Genomic DNA, 17,325 nt, shown 5'->3' with positions numbered 1-17,325 from the left:
TATATTACTGCTATGCTTCTCCAGACAGCATGCTTTTTGTGGTTCTCCATGTGGAATTTTAGTGAATTGTCATATTTCAATATCTTGTGGTCAGGATTTTGGTCCAATGAATTTTCTAGCACAGACAAAATATTGCTGATTGTCATTGTTAGGACAGAAAGTAGGGTTATTGATTAACATGGAAGAGATTTATATTTGGTTAGGACACTGTGTTAACCAGAGTTAACCGAATCCTGAGGAAGCCAAGTATGATATCCATATCTATTGTACTGAATGAGAAACATTGTACAATAAACAAAAGAAACCAAGGCATGTCATTCTCTAGCATGAGAATTTTTTGTTTTGGCTAAACTAATTTTGCTCATGGATACTCACTGAGGGACCTGTGATTGTTCTTTGTCACACAATGGAATGTTTCTGTCCAAAGAGCGATAGATTCAAGACTATGCTCTTTGATGAATTCACAAAGAGGATGTAATCATTTTTGTAGTGTTTTCAAGCAGAATCAGTGTTCTTGACAGCGCTGATAGTATTGCAGTGTACTAAGAGGGATGTTGTGAATACCGATTTTCTTTCATTATAAAACTGCTTGTCCAGCACATGCAGCAGAGCTGTGAATTATTGCATGATATGAAAATTAATTTCTATTCAAATTCCAGTTAAAAGAGACAGAGGAAACTGTAAATTAACTAAACTACTATAGAACACAGATGAAAATAATTACACTGTCAATATAATTTGACACAAAAGGGTTTTATCTTGGAACCTCATTTTTTAAGCATTTGGGGGAAAATACATTGTAATCTTACAAGAGATGCCACAGTGATGGAATAATAACATTTTCCAGACTATATGTAACAGAGCTTTACCTTCAAAATTTTTCGTCAAAAGTACCATTCAGAAGTTTGGGGTTGGTAAGATTTTGCAATGTTTTTGAAATAAGTCTCTTATGCTCACCAAGGCTGCATTTGTTAAAAATGCAGTAAAGACAGTAATATTGTGAATTATTACAATTACAATTATTACGGTTTCCATGTTAAAATATTTGAAAACGTAATTTATTGCTGTGGTAGCCAATCTGAATTTTTTTTAAGTGTCACATGATCCTTCAGAAATCATTTGCATATGATTTTATGCTCAAGAAACATTTCTTGCTATTAACAGAATTGAAAACAGTTGTGCTTCTTTATGTTTTTTTGTAAAAACCTTCGTACTAAATGCTCAATATTCATTTATTTCAAAGAAAGCACCACATAGTGTATATCCACAAGTTCAACAGTTAGATTTATTCTGATTATATACTTAGATCTATACTTCTATACTTCTGATCTATACTTAGAACATGTGTAGTCAAGTCTAGGACAGGGCGCAAGACTTGCACTGCACATCAAAATAAAAATATGACTGCCCATATACAGTACATCAAGAGTGAAAACAGTATTATTAAATACTGTTTCATTAAAACCGTATAAAACCATTTACAGCATGCTTATTCAAAACACCAAGACCTTGAATACTGAGCAGCTTTCTTCTGCTGTCATGCTTTCTAATGTAATCTAAATATGCATATATGTTATAATATTCCTTTGCATGCTTGTATTTCAAAGTTTTCAGAAAACCTAAAAATATAGAGAGGCTTAAGACATTAACTGCTTCTATTAGATCAAATATAAATGTTTTGGAGGACACGTAGACAGAACACCCAATCAGGAGGCAGCTTGTGATACTCCAATTTATTACCGTCCAGCCTCAGAATCTTCAAACGTGAAAATGATGTGGGTCCAACTGTCCTGCAGAAGCTGCTCAAGTTGAACTCTGGAAGACACAACAGCAAAAGTCATCTGGTAGTAGAATGTAGAAGAACATAGAGCCATATATAATATTTTTTTAACCAGTATGGCAGTGTTACTATTACACATTATCTTCATCACCAGGAAGGGTATTTATTTACTTTATTTGACATATTTTTCAATTTGTCTCACTTGACTTTCATAGTAAGCTACTTCATCAAGCAGGTTGAGAATGTTATGTTGTCTGTTACTCCCAGCTGTCTGTCTGTCTGTTTTGAAACATTGGTACTGAGTCACTGCTTCCACTGTTTACTAGATAGAGATTGCGAGACTATGAGGTCACCATATTCAGCGATTAATGTGATATGGTGCTTCAGAGGATTTGCAGCAGACATTAATCGTTCACAAGATCACACACCAGAGTCAAATGACAGCCCTCGTAAACAGGAGGAGCTGCTTCACAGCACCGTGCAAATAAGTTACAGGTGAGCTGCCATTGGCACCTTCAGTGTCAGTGAAAACCTTTAGATCTGTTTCAGCTTGTTTTAGGTACTTTTTATGGTAGAATAAATCTACAGTAGATATCTGTAGCTTTTAGTTTAGGAGTCATAATCTGTAAGATAATCAATATATGTGTTTGCAAAGCACTTATCGTGAGTAACTATTTTTGTAGCTTGTTTTCACTCCTCTAAAATATGATAATAATATTTTTTATCATATTTTCTGGAGATCTATATAGTGTCTTCACCCTCTGACTGGATCATTTTAATGGCGCTAGTAAATACATTCTCTATTACATTCTTTCCAGTTGTTTTCTGAAGGTAGCTCTTAAAGGCTGTATAACCTTTCCCTAACCTCCACTTCTAGGCTATAATATACCAGTCATCTGTTTTATCATTTTCAATAGTGGTTGCTTGTAAATGATTAGAATATTACTCTTCATTTTGAACTGGTAAACCACTGTTGATGGCATGAGGTTTTGTTGTGTGTTTCAAAGAGAGTGAATCATGACCGCTGCCTGAAAGTAAAGAATGTCTGCTGAAGCCTTTGCTGTCCACCAGAGGCAAGGCTCTTGCAACTGAGCTCAGCGTGCTTCTGAGGAGGAGGGGGAGAACAGAGCATGCTTTTAGCACATGTGGATTCTTTCTGGAGTATTTGCAGATGTTCTCAAACCTTCCTTCTTTCTTTTCTTCCTCCTCTTTCAGCTAACCTACTTTTTCTGGTCAACTTTTGTATCTCCAGGATGTGTCTATCTGCAAACACGTTGTGACAAACACATTAGAGAATGGGAAAGGGGGAAAAGAAACCCAAGAGAGGAAGGAAAGTTTGTTTCTATCACATTTTCCATCACTTTTCCCATGGCCCATTTGAGTCTGAATGTTGATTCTTTCATGTTCAATGTTTGATTATTTCATTTGATCAGCCTGAGAACACGGCCTCGTTCTGGAAGACTGTTAATCAGGACACAAACATTCAAGCAGTTCTTATTAAAGCATTTGGCGAGCTTACCGTTTTGTGTTTAGAATAATTTCTGCTCTGGGCTGATGTTTAAGACTGTAGCAAACATGTGAGTTGGATCGCAAAAATTGTCACTGCCTATGTTGGCATGCTCATCACGGATTTGTTTTTGGATTTAAAATGTTCCTTAAATTCCAGTTTAGGTCTAAAAATGTGAATTTGATTCGAATTTGCAAATATAGTAGAATGCAGAATTGCCATAGTTCCTTCAAAACCACATGAAATTCCAAAATTCCACTGTTGCCAATTCAATTCAAATTCACATAATGCTAATTCCCAAATTATAAAGAAACTGTGTAGTTTGCCAAATTGAAGTGATTTTTTTTGGTTCAAAACCAATTCCTGGTTTCCTGAAGTCTGTCAGCAGTGCTTTATATCCACTATAAACATCTCGTCTCGAAAACCTGCAGTAATATTTAAGTGTCACATTCTCTCCAAGTTCTGTTAGAGCAATTTATTGAATGTTTTGTTAATGTATTGGTAAGAATAAAAAGAAAGGGGTGGTGGTGGTGGGGGGGTTCTCTGTCTTGTGTCATGTGTTGCAGTTATTCTGTCATTAAACTCTGCATGAAACGCACTCATGGACTGAAAACTTTCCTCTGCCACACTGAAGTTCAGCAGTGCTGCCTTCTCGTCAGTGCAGTGCTAAAGGAAAAACCTCAGTGCTGTGTTTATTTAAAACAAGAAGCCAACACCAACTCACCTTGGATTTGGTTAACCTCAAGGTAGAGGTACTGAAGAGTGATGGGAATGGTAGGGATTTCTGTCAGCTGATTATAAGAAAGATCCAGCTCAACCAGAGAAGTGAGGTTAAATGCACCATGGTCAAGCCCTTCATTCCTCAGTTTGTTGTGTCCGAGCCGTAAATAACGGAGTCTATTAAAACCATGAAGGCTGTTTTGGGTCAGACCAGTCAGAGAGTTGTTGGAGAGGTAAAGCTGCTGGACAGATGGAGGTAGATGTGTGGGGAAAGTCTCCAGGAGGTTGTGACTAAGATCCAGGAGGTTGAGGACTCCTAGACCTGGTGAAGAACATGATGGATAGAGGTAACGGTTAAAGTTTACGAAATGATTAACTTTGTTAATGCTTCCTTATAATTTATGTAGAGATGCAAACTATCGGCCTCATATCAGTTATCAGTGTTTATCAGTATTTTTTCATTTCTAGCAAATCTCAAATATCATATTAGTGCATCTCTAGATTTATCTTCTGAATGATGAATTAAAAAATATAAAAACCAGAGAATACCTTTTAAGTCGCCCTCTTCAATAGTCGTCAGACGATTACCTTGTAACAAAAGTAATGTTAAATTGTCCAGATTTTGGAAAGCACCTTTAGAAATCTTTTCGATGCGATTATATGCGAGTCGCAGCTGCTTGAGTCCACTAGGCAGTCCGACTGGCACCCTTGTCAGATTATTATTATTTATGAAAAGATTTACCAAGTGGGTGAGATTGGAGAACAACACATTATTGAGTTTCTCACTCACTAACTGATTGCGATCCAAGATCAACCAGCGCAAGTTTGTGGCATTGGCGAACGATGTGGATCCAAGGCTAGTTATATTATTCCCCTGGAGAAACATGTACTGTGTGTGGGACGGAAGGCCAGAGGGAAGCTGGGTAAGGCCCCTGTTGTCACAATAAAGAGCTGTTGGCCACTGGATAGGGCAGTCACACTCCAAAGGACAACTTTGTGTGTTAACAGCACGAAACCATCCGGGATCCATCCGATCTTTCAAAGTCAACACACTCGGCTCTCCCAAAAAACGGTTGACCCAGAGTGGTACACCTCCATTGTCCAAGTCCAGCGTGAAGGCCCAAGTCAGCCCACACACAGAGAGTAACAAGAAAATTGTGCTTATATCCATTCGTGCGCCTGCCTAAATGAAACAGAAACTTTATGTACTGTATACCGTATGTATTAAAGCCTTTAACTTTGATAAAAGCGTTTATAATTAAACAACTCACAATAGCATAGCATTAATAAAAGCTTCAACAAGTATTACTTAGATAAAGATATATAAAAGCAATGGCTTTTTTGTAAGTTACAGTAGCAGAGCTTTTGCATTGTTGCTTATTTAAATCTAATAATATGCCAAATACAACTTCATGTCTACATAAACTCTATTTCAGTGTCAACCACAGCGTGGCTAAATAGGCAAGAAGCTAAACTGGTTTAAAAATGCTACTTTCCATTGATTTTCTTCAATTCTCTTTCGTCACATTACAAACACATGCATTTACATATGCCAGAGGAATGAGCATACCTTTCACCCGCCAATTTTAGTTAGAAGAGCCTCTGAACGGAGACTTGTAGAGACTATCCCTGTAGACGTTTAAACGGAGCAACCTGGAGAGTTTTACACAGCTACTGAAACATTCCTCACTCAGCGATGGCCTTTTCTTCCATACAGCTTATTCTCACTCCTTTTTTTTCAACCTGTCTCTGAAGCTTATGGTTGGAGTCTAACCACTGCACGACATTTGTTAAAAACGTGTGTGCTTGCAGCATAGAAAGGGCAATCTTTATAGACAATGCTGATGAGATTTAATATCTTTTGGTTTAATACACATCACATAATGTATGGCTAGAAATCCTGTTGTTGATTTAATGTGTTCAAAGCTTGATTTTAAATAATATAAAACTGATGTGGAATCATATCTTAATGCTTATGCAAACCATATACTGTTACATAAACAGCCTCAGACCACTGACTGATGAACTATAATATCACGTCATCGGGCCTGTGAGTAAGGGGAATATGTTTAAAGGCAGTATATTTTCTCTTTGCAGACATGCCCTGCACAGCAGTCAGCTCTGGAACATCTAGCACAGAGAGCAATGGTTACACTCAGACAGCTGGAGGGGACCTGGGGAGCCAAACAGACCCTGTTAGTCTGCGAGAGAGCAGGAGAGAAGAAAATAGGGAGAGAGAGAGTAGTTTAGTTAAGATAGCTTTAGCCCAACACATCAAAGCCCTTCCACAGGGATGAGACAATGTTTTGGTCTATGAAGGTCTGAAAAGTCAGAGTGCCCCCTAGCACTCAACCACAACAATCACAAAAGCAAGGCTGTTTTCATTTGATGATATTATTTCATTCTTAATGCTTTTTTATACTCAATACTTGTTTTAAAAAATATTTAATAATATTTACATTCTTTAGTACATTTTTAAAAAAGCTTTTCACATGGAAATAGAATAAAGAAAACTAAAAAAGCACAATGCAACAACTTTACATTGATAATTTAACTATATATATATATATATATATATATATATATATATGTGTGTGTGTGTGTGTGTGTGTGTGTGTGTGTGTGTGTGTAAAATATGTATTTCCTAATGCAAACATACTGTAACCCCCAAAATGTTGCCATTTAACATTGATAAATAAAGTTAAAAAAAAATTTTTACTTCAGTTTTTTTAACCTTCCTTTTTAAATGCTTGATAGGTAGTTTTCTGTTTTTTATATATATAAAACTGACTTAACTCTAAAAGTATTGCTTTGCGCTTGAGCTAGAGTGTTTTTGAAGGGGTGTTTATGTTATTCTGTTCCCTGAAACACTGTAGACTGCCACTGGCTGCCAGATTTCTTTTCCATTTAAACAGAAGGAAATGAAGAACCTTCCAGTGCTTTTGGAATCTTACTTTGTAACCCGGCAGGCTTTGCAGAATGACTGCAAAGAAATACAAATAAAAAATAAAATAAAAATTAAAGAAAGAAATAACTGTAGTGCTTAGAATGGAACACTGGAATCAAAACTTGTTGCTAAATTATGTAGGGTTAAATTAATCTGTGTCTGGATCTCCTTCAGAATATTTAGGGTTATGCATCCATAATTCCTTACACTCATGTTCTCTTGTACTTCCTCACTGTTCTCAGTGCTTTTTTCACATGTTTTCGCAGAGTTTCCAGTCAGTATAAATTCTGTGTACACTTAGAACCAGTCAAAACACTGCTTACATGTGTACAGTGTGGTTTGTGTTTGCATTTTCATAAGCATGCACTAGTCGTGTGAGCTGTTTCTCCCTTGGCATGTTATAACTGAGGTCTTTGTGGAGGTTTTGCGGTTAGCAGACTGCCGTGGCAAAGTCATGCCTAACCAATGGCCCAGGACAGGCAAGCTGGAGGAGATGTTACAGAGCAGGTGTGACAGTCAGTTTACAGGGTATTTCTGTTTCCTTACATTTAAGAGCTTATGCACTGTTGCCTGTGAAAAATTAATGTTTTTCTTTTCTCTCAAAACCTTGTTTCATGCATCTATACTGCTTATGTTACTTTGAAAGCTTTGGTGAAGCCTGTTTATTAAAACCAGTCTATAGGATTGGATATGATCAGTTATGTTTTATTGAGATCATCTGTGAATGTGACTCATATCTTGGCTGCAGAACCACATGCTTTTCCCTAAACTGATGTCTAGATGGCGCTATATCTCAAACTTTCTTCACTACTGTGCGAATTCAGACGAAATGGGCTAATATCATAATGGTTTGACTAATGCCATAGGGTTATTAAAGTGTACTTTGGCATGTTAATTTATTTTCTGCTGAATTCTAGCTACCAGAAAATAGTAAATTCATCAAAACAAATGGATGCACTTTTATGTCCAAGGAGATGATTTTTACTGAAAACACAGAATTTAAGCCTTTTACATATTTTTATGGCTTTAAAAATAAAAACATGAATGAAGGTAAATTATTGTGTAAATTATTGTGATGTAAAGCTAGATTATTATCTATATGCAGAATAATTTATGGTGTGCTGTTAATGTCTAGCTGTATCTTTTGTGCATGCAGATTATGCTGAAATGTGTGGAAATATTTTTAATTGAGTGTATTTAGAATATTTAGTTGCTTGTATTTAGAAGATTTAGTATTTAGAATATAAATTCTAGCAATGCTCAAAAATTCATTCATTTCTTAAATTGTCATTTAAAACCTGTATGCATACTTTTTTACCATGAGGCAGTTGGAAAACACACACAAACACACAAACTACCTAAATATTTCTCTATATGTAAATGTTTCTTATGTTCTGTTTTCATTATTTTCTACAGGAAAAAGAAGTCATGCAGTTTTGCAACATGTGGGCGAGTAATTGATGAGAGTTCTTGGCTTAGAGCTGTATATAGCTATTAGAATCATACATTGGAATCAAACATCTATAGAATGGACAAAATTCGAGCAGAATAACTAGCTCTGCTTCATCGCTAATAGCATCAGTCTTCATTTACTTAAGAAAGCATGTCTCGCAGGGATTCAGGTCACCTCTGCTGTCTGACCTCTGTGTGCTGCAACACAAATCACATATCATTCTAAAGTTCAAAGAGGCTAAGTCACGGCTGGAGAGAGATCAGCAGGAGCAGGGACAGGGATGGCAGGAATGTAAAGTGCTTCCTGATGCAGAGTTCACCTCCCTCTGGGATCAGACCCTGTGTGTTCTGGTCCTGAGGTTTTTCCTAGAGACAGTCAGGCTACTTGCAGCAACAGTATGGAAAACACTGTGTTAGAGATCGAGTCATCTATGCATCCAAATAGTGAACAGTATGAAGAGGTACTGGGGAGTGAGGAATTCTTATGCTGTCTCAGGCGATATAACTTGAATATTCTTTCACATTTAATGATAAAATGTCCAGCAAGTTTTTTCAAAGTATGCTAGGTGTGTCTAGTAAGTAGATCACCTGGCTAAGTTAAGATATTTACATAAATGGACCGACATATTCTTCTGAAAAAAAAATAGCACTTAATATACTTAAGAATATAATGTAATTTATTTGTACACTTAGTGCATGTTTATTGCAATTAAATTAAAATATATTGTGACTTACAGTATGTTTAGATAAAATGCAATTAGTTGAATGTTGGATTGCTTTTTTGACTTAAGGTAATAATTTTTTTTAAATCATTTTAGACTTTGAAATATAAAGTCATGTTTCAAAAGCACTGACATGCATTTACTGTAAACTAAAACATACTTTAATTAAACTTGAATGTCATATATATATATATATATATATATATATATATATATATATATATGTGTGTGTGTGTGTGTGTGTGTGTGTGTGTGTGTGTGTATTTTCCATTTGTAATGGTGAAATTGCAATTTAGTATTAATATTTAATGTAATCCCTTATTTGTGCAACTGATTAGTTACTTTTAAGCTCAACTCGGAAGGCTGACAACAATTTTTAATCATTAAAGCAAACCTGCTACACAAAGGTGCCAAGGCATGCACATTTCCCATTACTACCTATCCACACCTATGGGTTTTCAGCCCTTCATGCAGTAAATAAAAACGGAGGCTCCCTCAAGACCTGTGTTTGTGATTCAGTCCTGGAGCTGTCAGAACATGAAGCTGTCTGGCTTTATGTCTTGTGTCGAGGCCAAAGCCCAGCACCTCTAGCGTGCCACAGATCTGCTTACCAAAAACCAGCTGGCTGCAACCAGCCATCAAAGACCACAAAGAGAGGCCTCTCAGGAGATGGAGGACCTGACATTCCTCAGGATAAGTGCCTGGAGATATGAAACACACAAAAGATCAAATGACAGACTGTTTAATATCTGCCACTGCTTTCAGGTAAATGACTTGAGTCATACAGTCTGCATCTGAAAAAAACATGCTGAATATGTGTCTGTTTTGTAATCTGAAGGGAACATGTTTGCTGTGCCTCTTGAGTGGCTCGAGGTAAGAAGGTAAGTCTGTAGAGTTGTATACAGCTCCCTCATGCACTGTTGATAGTTTGGTCAGTCTTGAAGTAAGGGCCGCATTCTGCTTAATGAGAAAAGCTTGATGTATGCAGACGCAGATGTTCCTAACATGTTCCACAGCTGGGAGTGATCGAGACCAGCCACTCAACTCTGGTGAAAAATGGACTTGGGATGGAGAAAGGCAAGTCTTCTGTAATTGGACAGGGGTTGAGAGGGGGCTTCGGAGGGTGGAGGAAAGAAAGCTTGTAGGGGAGAAGGGGTATTTGCAGTCTCTGCCAAAGCCACCTCATTTTGCTACAAGGGCTCACAGTGAGACAAAGAGAAGGTAGAGCCTTTGCTGATCAGGTAGGTGTGATGCTGTTTTCTACTGCCTATTTGGAAGATTTATTATTTATTTATTCTTGTCTTATTTTGCATTTCTGCATCAATGGAGACTTTGGATTTGGTACTAAGTGGAACAAGCTAACAGTAGTTAAGTACAGGTTGTGTTGCTATTTTGTGGGAATATGTTTTTTTCAAGCTGTTTTTACTGTATGGATAAATGAAATGCCTGGGTTTCCTACCTGACCTGTTCATCTTTATACAATAGCCATTATTTTTAATAATGCAAGTAACTTTTTGCCTGATCTGCAATAATTTCAGTATTTAGTTTTTTATCTATCATTACATTTTTGGTGTTCCTGCACCTTTCCCTGTTGCAAAACCGTTTTGAAGCAATCAAAACTGATGTTGGTTCTTCAGCCTGATCTGATCTGCTATGGTTACAGATGGATTTTGGGCACTTGTCATGTAAACAGTCTGGAACACCAGCTAGTCACCCAGGCCAGCTAGAAAAAGAAAAAAAAATGCTTAAACCAGTTAAAGATGGTTTGTTTTAGCTATTTTAGCTGGTTTCCCAGCCTGAGGAGGTGGTTTGCTGGTTTAACTAGTCAAAAAAAAAGACCAAAACTCTAATAAAACCAGCCAGACTTTGCTGGAAAAAGCTGTAGCAAGAAAGATAGCTTAGGGTATCTGGTTAAACCAGACGGTGTAAGCTTATATGGGCTGAGTGGGCAGCTAAACCAGCTCAAACCAGCTAAGACCAGCAGTCTATCCAAGGCTGGTTTTACAGCAAGGTAGTCACTAATTGCGCATTTTTAATTAATCCTACAAATCTTAAAAAAGTTTTCTTTCTGTCTGCTGCTGTCAAGTCTCTTGCCAGTGACAATGCGGCTAATCGCTCTTCTGCTGCTGGGACTCCTCAAGTTCTCGCTGGCTCAGGATGAAGATCCTTTCCAGTGGCTTTCTTCCCTTCACAGCCGTGGTTACGCCTCTCTGCAGGCCGACAACACTGGAGGAGAATGTCCAGAGGAGTGCGACTGTCCTCCAACATTCCCAGCTGCCATGTACTGCGACAACCGCAACATGAAACAAATGCCTTACATCCCATCCCGGATGAAGTATGTGTACCTGCAACACAATCAGATCACCTCTGTCCCAGATGATGCTTTTGGAAATGCCACCAGCCTTGAGTGGGTTTTTTTGCATGAGAATTACATTAACTCAGTGGGCAAGCAAGCGTTTGCCAAACTAGTGAACTTGGATCGCCTGTACCTGAACAACAACAACCTAACCGAGGTGCCGTCCAACCTGCCTCGCTCACTACATGACCTTCGTCTCAATCACAATAAAATCACCAAGTTGCCCCCAAACGCTTTTGAGGGCATGGAGAATTTGACCATACTTTTGCTCCAGAACAACGGTCTGCAGGATATCAGTGGCCTGAAAGGTCTGAAATCGTTAATTCTGCTGGATGTGAGCAGTAACCAGCTCAAGAAGGTTCCTAATGGTCTCCCTGAGATGCTCCACCAGCTCTACCTAGAGTCCAACTCCATCGAAGCAGTTCCAGAGAACTTCCTCAGCCAGTTCACCAACCTGCAGTATGTCCGTATTTCTCACAATGAGCTCACAAACAAAGGCATCCCTCAAAACACCTTTAACAACAGCGGTCTGGTGGAGCTGGATTTGTCCTTCAACAAGTTGGAGAGCATTCCTGTTGTTAGTACTAATCTGCAACATCTTTATCTGCAGGCCAATCAGATTAAAGGTACAGCACTTCCACAGATTTTTTCAACACTAGTGTAAATGCTTTCATAAGTTTATTTTTTCAATTTACTTAAGAAGTAATAATTTCAGCCTTATTTGTTATAATGAAAAATTTCCATTGAAATATAATCATAGTCCCTGAATGGAATAACTGACATAAAAAAAAGTAATATATATATATATATATATATATATATATATATATATATATATATATATATATATATATATATATATATATATATATATATATATATATATATATATATATATATACATGTCTAAACATAATTAGAAATACAAATTTTAAAAAAAGTTAAAAATATCATAAACATTTGTAATATAAAAGTGATATGTAATCAGCAATGTAAAATTGCAAAACATAATTTCGTTACTTAGGCAATTAATTTTAAATGTCAATTTTCCTACTCTCCCAACATTCTTTTTTGCACAACAGTTTTATAGATTTCCATTTCCATTTATTTATTTTTAAATAACATGTAGTGAGATTTAATGATTACAAACAATAAATATAAAATGAATATTTAAAATCGTATATTTTGACATTCACTTTTCACTCATTTTTGCTTGTAAATGAATCTTGTTTAAGAATTATATTTTATTTTTTTTAAGAAAATTATTTCTTCCAGTGTAATTTAGTGAAACTATCTTAACTATTTTCCTCCAATGACTGTTCCCATTCCAGATGTTGAAATTGCATATAAAAATGGTTTTCCATTTTTTTCAGAGTTTACACTGGGAAGTTTCTGCAGTGTGCTGGATGTTATGAACTTCTCCAAGCTGCGAGTCTTGAGGCTGGAAGGAAATGAGATCAGTGTTGGAGACATGCCCTCTGAAGCTGCCCTTTGTCTTCCTCTGGCTTCTGATATTGCTGTGTAATGGCAGTGACCAATCAGCAGGGGGCTCTTTTGTTTCCCTCCAACATTATTATATCAGAGTGGCATGACTTTGCATTGATTTTTATTGTAGGGAAATTTATAGTGCCTTGGGATGTTGTATGAGAGGAATATAATTTCCTGTGGACTTTAGAGAGAAGTACAAATACAGGAATGGGGGAAAGGATATTGAGATATTTAGATAGGAAATGGAGATCCTCTGTTAAGGTATGTGAAGCTAGTTTTTTTTTTTTTTTTCTCAAAAGCCACATAGCAATTTTAATATGCCTTTCTTTGCTTTTACTCTATGTTTGTGTGCTTGTCTGTCAGTTTGATAACACTATTGGCAGTGCTAAAGTCAACATTGCAGTTTTGCTATTTGCTTGATACACATTTGATTTACTTTAGGTTTGTGGACTCATGTTTCTTCAGGAAAGAAGTTTGAACAATGCTGTGAGTATTTATGCTTCATGTGAGACAGAAGAACTGAATGGAGAACAGAAAGAGCTTACTTGACTACATCCATCTAATTTGTATAATGTCCTGTCCGATATGATATCGCCACAAGAAAATGAAAGAAAATCCATCTTCCATTCACATCTAAAAGAGGGGAAGAAAAACTTTGAATGGTTGTGTTTTAAGAACAAATGTATTGCATGTGTTATAAAAATGACTGAGGTTCTTATGTTTAAACATGCCTGTGGACCTTTCATGTAACTCAAATCTAATATTTTGATGTATTAATTAAAACATCCAGACAAATCATGTTTCTCTAGTCCTCTGTAACGACATTCATATCTTTATATCTAAATTGGCTCTTGCTAATGCATACATAGAAAATAAAGAGAGATTAGTTCATGTAAAACCATATTTCTATTAAAGAAGTCACAGAACACAATCTAGTAATCTATGATATCAGAATCAAACAATGTCTCAAGTTACCCTTAAGTCAACAATCAGTTTCTTAATCATTACTTAATATCAAGTTATTTCTATGAAATTGTAACTATATGTTGACACGTCTCTGGCAATTATTTTCACAGTACACAGATTTGAGAACATGTTATGACCTTAATGGTCCGGGTTTTTTTTTTTTTTTATCTATAAGGCTATGACATCATATTGTGACTTTAGTAAGTGTGTAATTGGGAGTATTTCATCCTGCAACAGTTTGAAAGTGGTGAATTCGGGTGACTCACTATTATAAGTGACTTCATTTGAAAGAATTCTTCTTTCGTAAAACCCTGGATGCAAACACCCTGAATGCAGATTATTTTTAGAGTATAACTTTTTTTTTTAAACCCAAGTCACAAGAACATTACGTGTTGGAAACTCGTCAGCAAGGCGCTGTTTCAATTTGACACCCAATGTTTTTTTAGCAATAGTAGACTCAGTATAAAGTTTAAAAGAATGACCATTTTATCGGAGATTGAACTCACATGGCTCCCTAAACATTTAAAATCACACCACATCTGTCAAGCTTTATCATAGGTGCTCAATCTCATTCATTTAAACCCTTTCCTCTGAAACAGACACAGATTTTGAGGGGCTACTGTTTTTTTCCTTTACCTGGTAAGCACTTTAATGACAGTCAAAACACTTCTGGGCAATAACATCAGACTGCGGTAAACACCTTATGACCGGTTTCTGACAAATGGTTCATGTGTGTCGGCAGACCATACTGTAATTTGGCACTTAACACGATGATACTGATTTATAAGGCTCAAATGCAGGTGGTGAGATTTTTAAACCAGTACAAAAGCTGAGGGTTTGGAGTTAATAAGTTGCCTGATTATTTTAAGGTTGTGCTCTTGTCAGGCTTGATAAAGAGATCTTCATGTTTGTTCTCCATCCCTCAGTCACTGAGGGTCTGTGGAATGTCAACAGTGGTTAGGAATCTGCACTTGGACATGCTTTGGGAGACAAAAAACAGGGAAGTGGAGTCATTTAATTCCCAGAATATTTTCTTGTGTCTTGATAAATATTATTGCTTCATTTTCTTATAATATATTTGATGATTGCCACACAATAAAAAGACAAAACATTCCCAGAATTTTACTATTGTTGTTTTTTTTTTAATGGAACTGAACTATATAATACCTATCATTCTGTAAAACCACATTATAATATGAACTTTATAGAATACATTTCTATAATAAAGCCAGTTTTGTTTCAGGATATTGTGTCTCTGACATTCCTTAAATAGCTCTGCCTCACCTAAATGATAAAATGTCATGGAACTGATCTCACTGGGAAAATATAAGTCATACACATATCTGAACCTCATGTTTTACTTTTAGTTTTTCTTGCTGAATCATAAACAAGTGATCTTCATGTGAATGACTTTGAAGGCCCCTCTTGAGTGAGAAAGTGTAGTTTATCAGTGGCCTTTGTTTGCGATTAGTAATAAAGATCAGATGATGGATACCTGGTGATTACTAAGTTAGCCCATTTCTTTCTATTATTAAAAAAAAAAAAAAAAACTACACACTGTCTTATACCATAGATACATACTATGTTAGACATAGAAACATCATATTACTAAATCAAGCTAAATAAAAATAATGATTTATAATTTGATTTACAACAGAGTCAATGCAAATGCAAACCGAGATTATGATCAGTGACTGTAAGGTGTACAGTATGAACATTACAAATGATATTTTGTCATGTTGAAACTGGGTGGGGAGGGGTGCATGTGAACTATAAAAAGTACCGTGTACAGTTTTTCTTCAGGTGCACTCTGTCCATCACTTCACCTGTCGCTCTTGAGACTGTGCTGAAAAATGAGGAAATACAACTTGAGCAACATTTCAGGAGTACTATTCAGAAACTCAGTTGCAGCTGAGCAGGTAACAATTGTTTACATCAATTTTTATTTATTAGCATGTTTTGACATTGATAATAGGCTATTCATGAGTACACACTTACAATAAGCTGAAGTATTTAATGCATATTTGGCATGCTGTCCAGGGAAGGATTCTGAAGTCGTGTAAGTGTATGAACTCAAAGTGAGAAGATGCTAATAAACCGCCAAAAGATAGAGGCAAGTCAGTTGCATTTATACTAGGGCTGTGAATCTTTGGCAAGGCAGCGATTTGATTCGATTACGATTCATAGGTTTTCAATTCGATTCAAGAATGATTTTTGCAAATTTAGAACGATTCAATTCGATTCGATTCACAATTAAATTCGATTCGATTATAACGATTAGATTCTGCATTCTTTAAGTGCATTCACGGAGTTATTTAAATGCTTCTACTAAATTCTTTAAATGCTTAGTCAGGGAGCAAATTACAGTAGCATTTATGGTTAGAGAACCATAGGTTAGAAAAAAAAAAAAACCTTTTGTCCATTGTTAAATGCTAGTTTAATGATGCGAAATGGCATACGTAAAAATGCATGTAAACCAAGTTTTTAAAAAAAAAAGAGCTTAAAGAGTATTATGTATAAGCATGGGCGTCAGTTTGGTTTGAAATGTGGTGGGGACAGAGACGCATTCAGAAGTGCATTTTCAGAAGTGCTGGGTACAATGATGCATTTTTTTTTCTCTTTCGCGCAGGTCATGTTTTGAAAGACATCCTGTATCTTATTAATGTAAATAAATAAAAATGTATACAAAAATGTGATGATGTCCGACTCGTTTTATGAAGAAGAAAGCCGTACAAAGCATTAGACATATGATATATGACCCACTAATCTGCTTCATATCATCATATAAGTACCATGTTGACAATATGACATGGCCATGACGTGGTTTAATGTACCTAAACAATGATTACCAAATTTCTCTTTCATGTTGCTTTGTTATAAGCACTGAAAACGGGGAAAAAATCTAACCCAAAATCGGGCCTCGCTCTACATTATCCCGCTTATTACATGGCTACCCACCAAATAAATCAATAATTTGACACAAAATATTGATTTAAAAAAGAGTTTATTGATTTAAACACGATTGTATTGCTTCCGCTAAAGAAAATAGTTCCGTCTCTACGATTAGAATCCTGCCGCGTCCATAGCAACGCTCTGTTTTTCATGGCAACGGTGTTATTATCAAGAAATAACAGACTTCATTCTACAGTGGAATTCAACCAAGCCATGTAATAATTTGATTTAATTCCCAGTACAATTTACCATATCTACACACAACACAACTTAAGCACTACAAATTTTATCAAGATTGAAAAAGCAAAAATACGTGTAGCACAGATGAACACTATTGACTATCACACCATGATCTGACTGCTCTCAATTCACAACAACATGCATCCATCCAATCTACATCAGGCATTTTGACTAAAACTTGATCCATTCCTCATC

General features: G+C 36.2%; 4 protein-coding genes across 9 annotated transcripts in view; 3 read left to right on the top strand and 1 right to left on the bottom strand.

Moving 5' to 3' along the window:
- The window catches only part of LOC132126551 (SLIT-ROBO Rho GTPase-activating protein 2), a 293,384-nt gene extending 284,206 nt beyond the window's left edge, over positions 1 to 9,178 (top strand). For all 5 annotated transcript variants that reach the window (XM_059537856.1, XM_059537853.1, XM_059537855.1 and 2 more), the window contains one exon: positions 9,168 to 9,178. The gene's annotated coding sequence lies outside the window, so the exon portion shown is untranslated. The remainder of the gene's footprint in view (positions 1 to 9,167) is intronic.
- LOC132126361 (lumican-like) lies at positions 1,427 to 6,415 on the bottom strand. The gene is made up of 4 exons (XM_059537571.1): positions 5,578 to 6,415; positions 4,557 to 5,190; positions 4,012 to 4,329; positions 1,427 to 1,815 (listed from the first exon to the last, which is right to left on the bottom strand). The coding sequence occupies exons 2-4, from the start codon at positions 5,176 to 5,178 to the stop codon at positions 1,664 to 1,666; spliced, it is 1,092 nt and encodes a 363-aa protein (XP_059393554.1). The 5' UTR covers positions 5,179 to 5,190; positions 5,578 to 6,415; the 3' UTR covers positions 1,427 to 1,663.
- Positions 9,179 to 10,211: 1,033 nt separating the features above from the next.
- LOC132126798 (fibromodulin-like) lies at positions 10,212 to 13,767 on the top strand. Its single transcript, XM_059538309.1, has 3 exons — positions 10,212 to 10,369; positions 11,215 to 12,110; positions 12,858 to 13,767. Exons 2-3 carry the CDS (start codon positions 11,231 to 11,233, stop codon positions 13,007 to 13,009), a joined length of 1,032 nt encoding a protein of 343 aa, XP_059394292.1. The 5' UTR covers positions 10,212 to 10,369; positions 11,215 to 11,230; the 3' UTR covers positions 13,010 to 13,767.
- A 1,981-nt stretch (positions 13,768 to 15,748) lies between these two features.
- Positions 15,749 to 17,325, top strand: part of LOC132126797 (sodium- and chloride-dependent neutral and basic amino acid transporter B(0+)-like) — a 63,867-nt gene continuing 62,290 nt past the window's right edge. Inside the window, exon 1 of one of the 2 annotated variants that reach the window (XM_059538308.1) lies at positions 15,749 to 15,857. In XM_059538308.1, coding sequence (XP_059394291.1) covers positions 15,792 to 15,857 — 66 coding nt within the window. In that variant the 5' untranslated portion in view covers positions 15,749 to 15,791. The remainder of the gene's footprint in view (positions 15,858 to 17,325) is intronic. The other variant, XM_059538306.1, reaches the window with a different exon arrangement.

This window comes from Carassius carassius, chromosome 44 (assembly GCF_963082965.1).
Source record: "Carassius carassius chromosome 44, fCarCar2.1, whole genome shotgun sequence".
Lineage (NCBI taxonomy): Eukaryota > Metazoa > Chordata > Actinopteri > Cypriniformes > Cyprinidae > Carassius > Carassius carassius.
This window is presented reverse-complemented; position numbering and strand designations above follow the sequence as displayed.

Excerpts from the sequence above, each read along its gene's own strand:
- LOC132126361 (XM_059537571.1), bottom strand. The coding sequence starts at position 5,178 with ATGGATATAAGCACAATTTTCTTGTTACTCTCTGTGTGTGGGCTGACT. Across the intron at positions 4,330-4,556 it reads TGAAGAGGGCGACTTAAAAG|GTCTAGGAGTCCTCAACCTC; the intron begins GTATTCTCTGGT and ends GTTCTTCACCAG. Across the intron at positions 1,816-4,011 it reads TGAGGTTAACCAAATCCAAG|AGTTCAACTTGAGCAGCTTC; the intron begins GTGAGTTGGTGT and ends TGTGTCTTCCAG.
- LOC132126798 (XM_059538309.1), top strand. The coding sequence starts at position 11,231 with ATGCGGCTAATCGCTCTTCTGCTGCTGGGACTCCTCAAGTTCTCGCTG. Across the intron at positions 12,111-12,857 it reads GCAGGCCAATCAGATTAAAG|AGTTTACACTGGGAAGTTTC; the intron begins GTACAGCACTTC and ends CATTTTTTTCAG.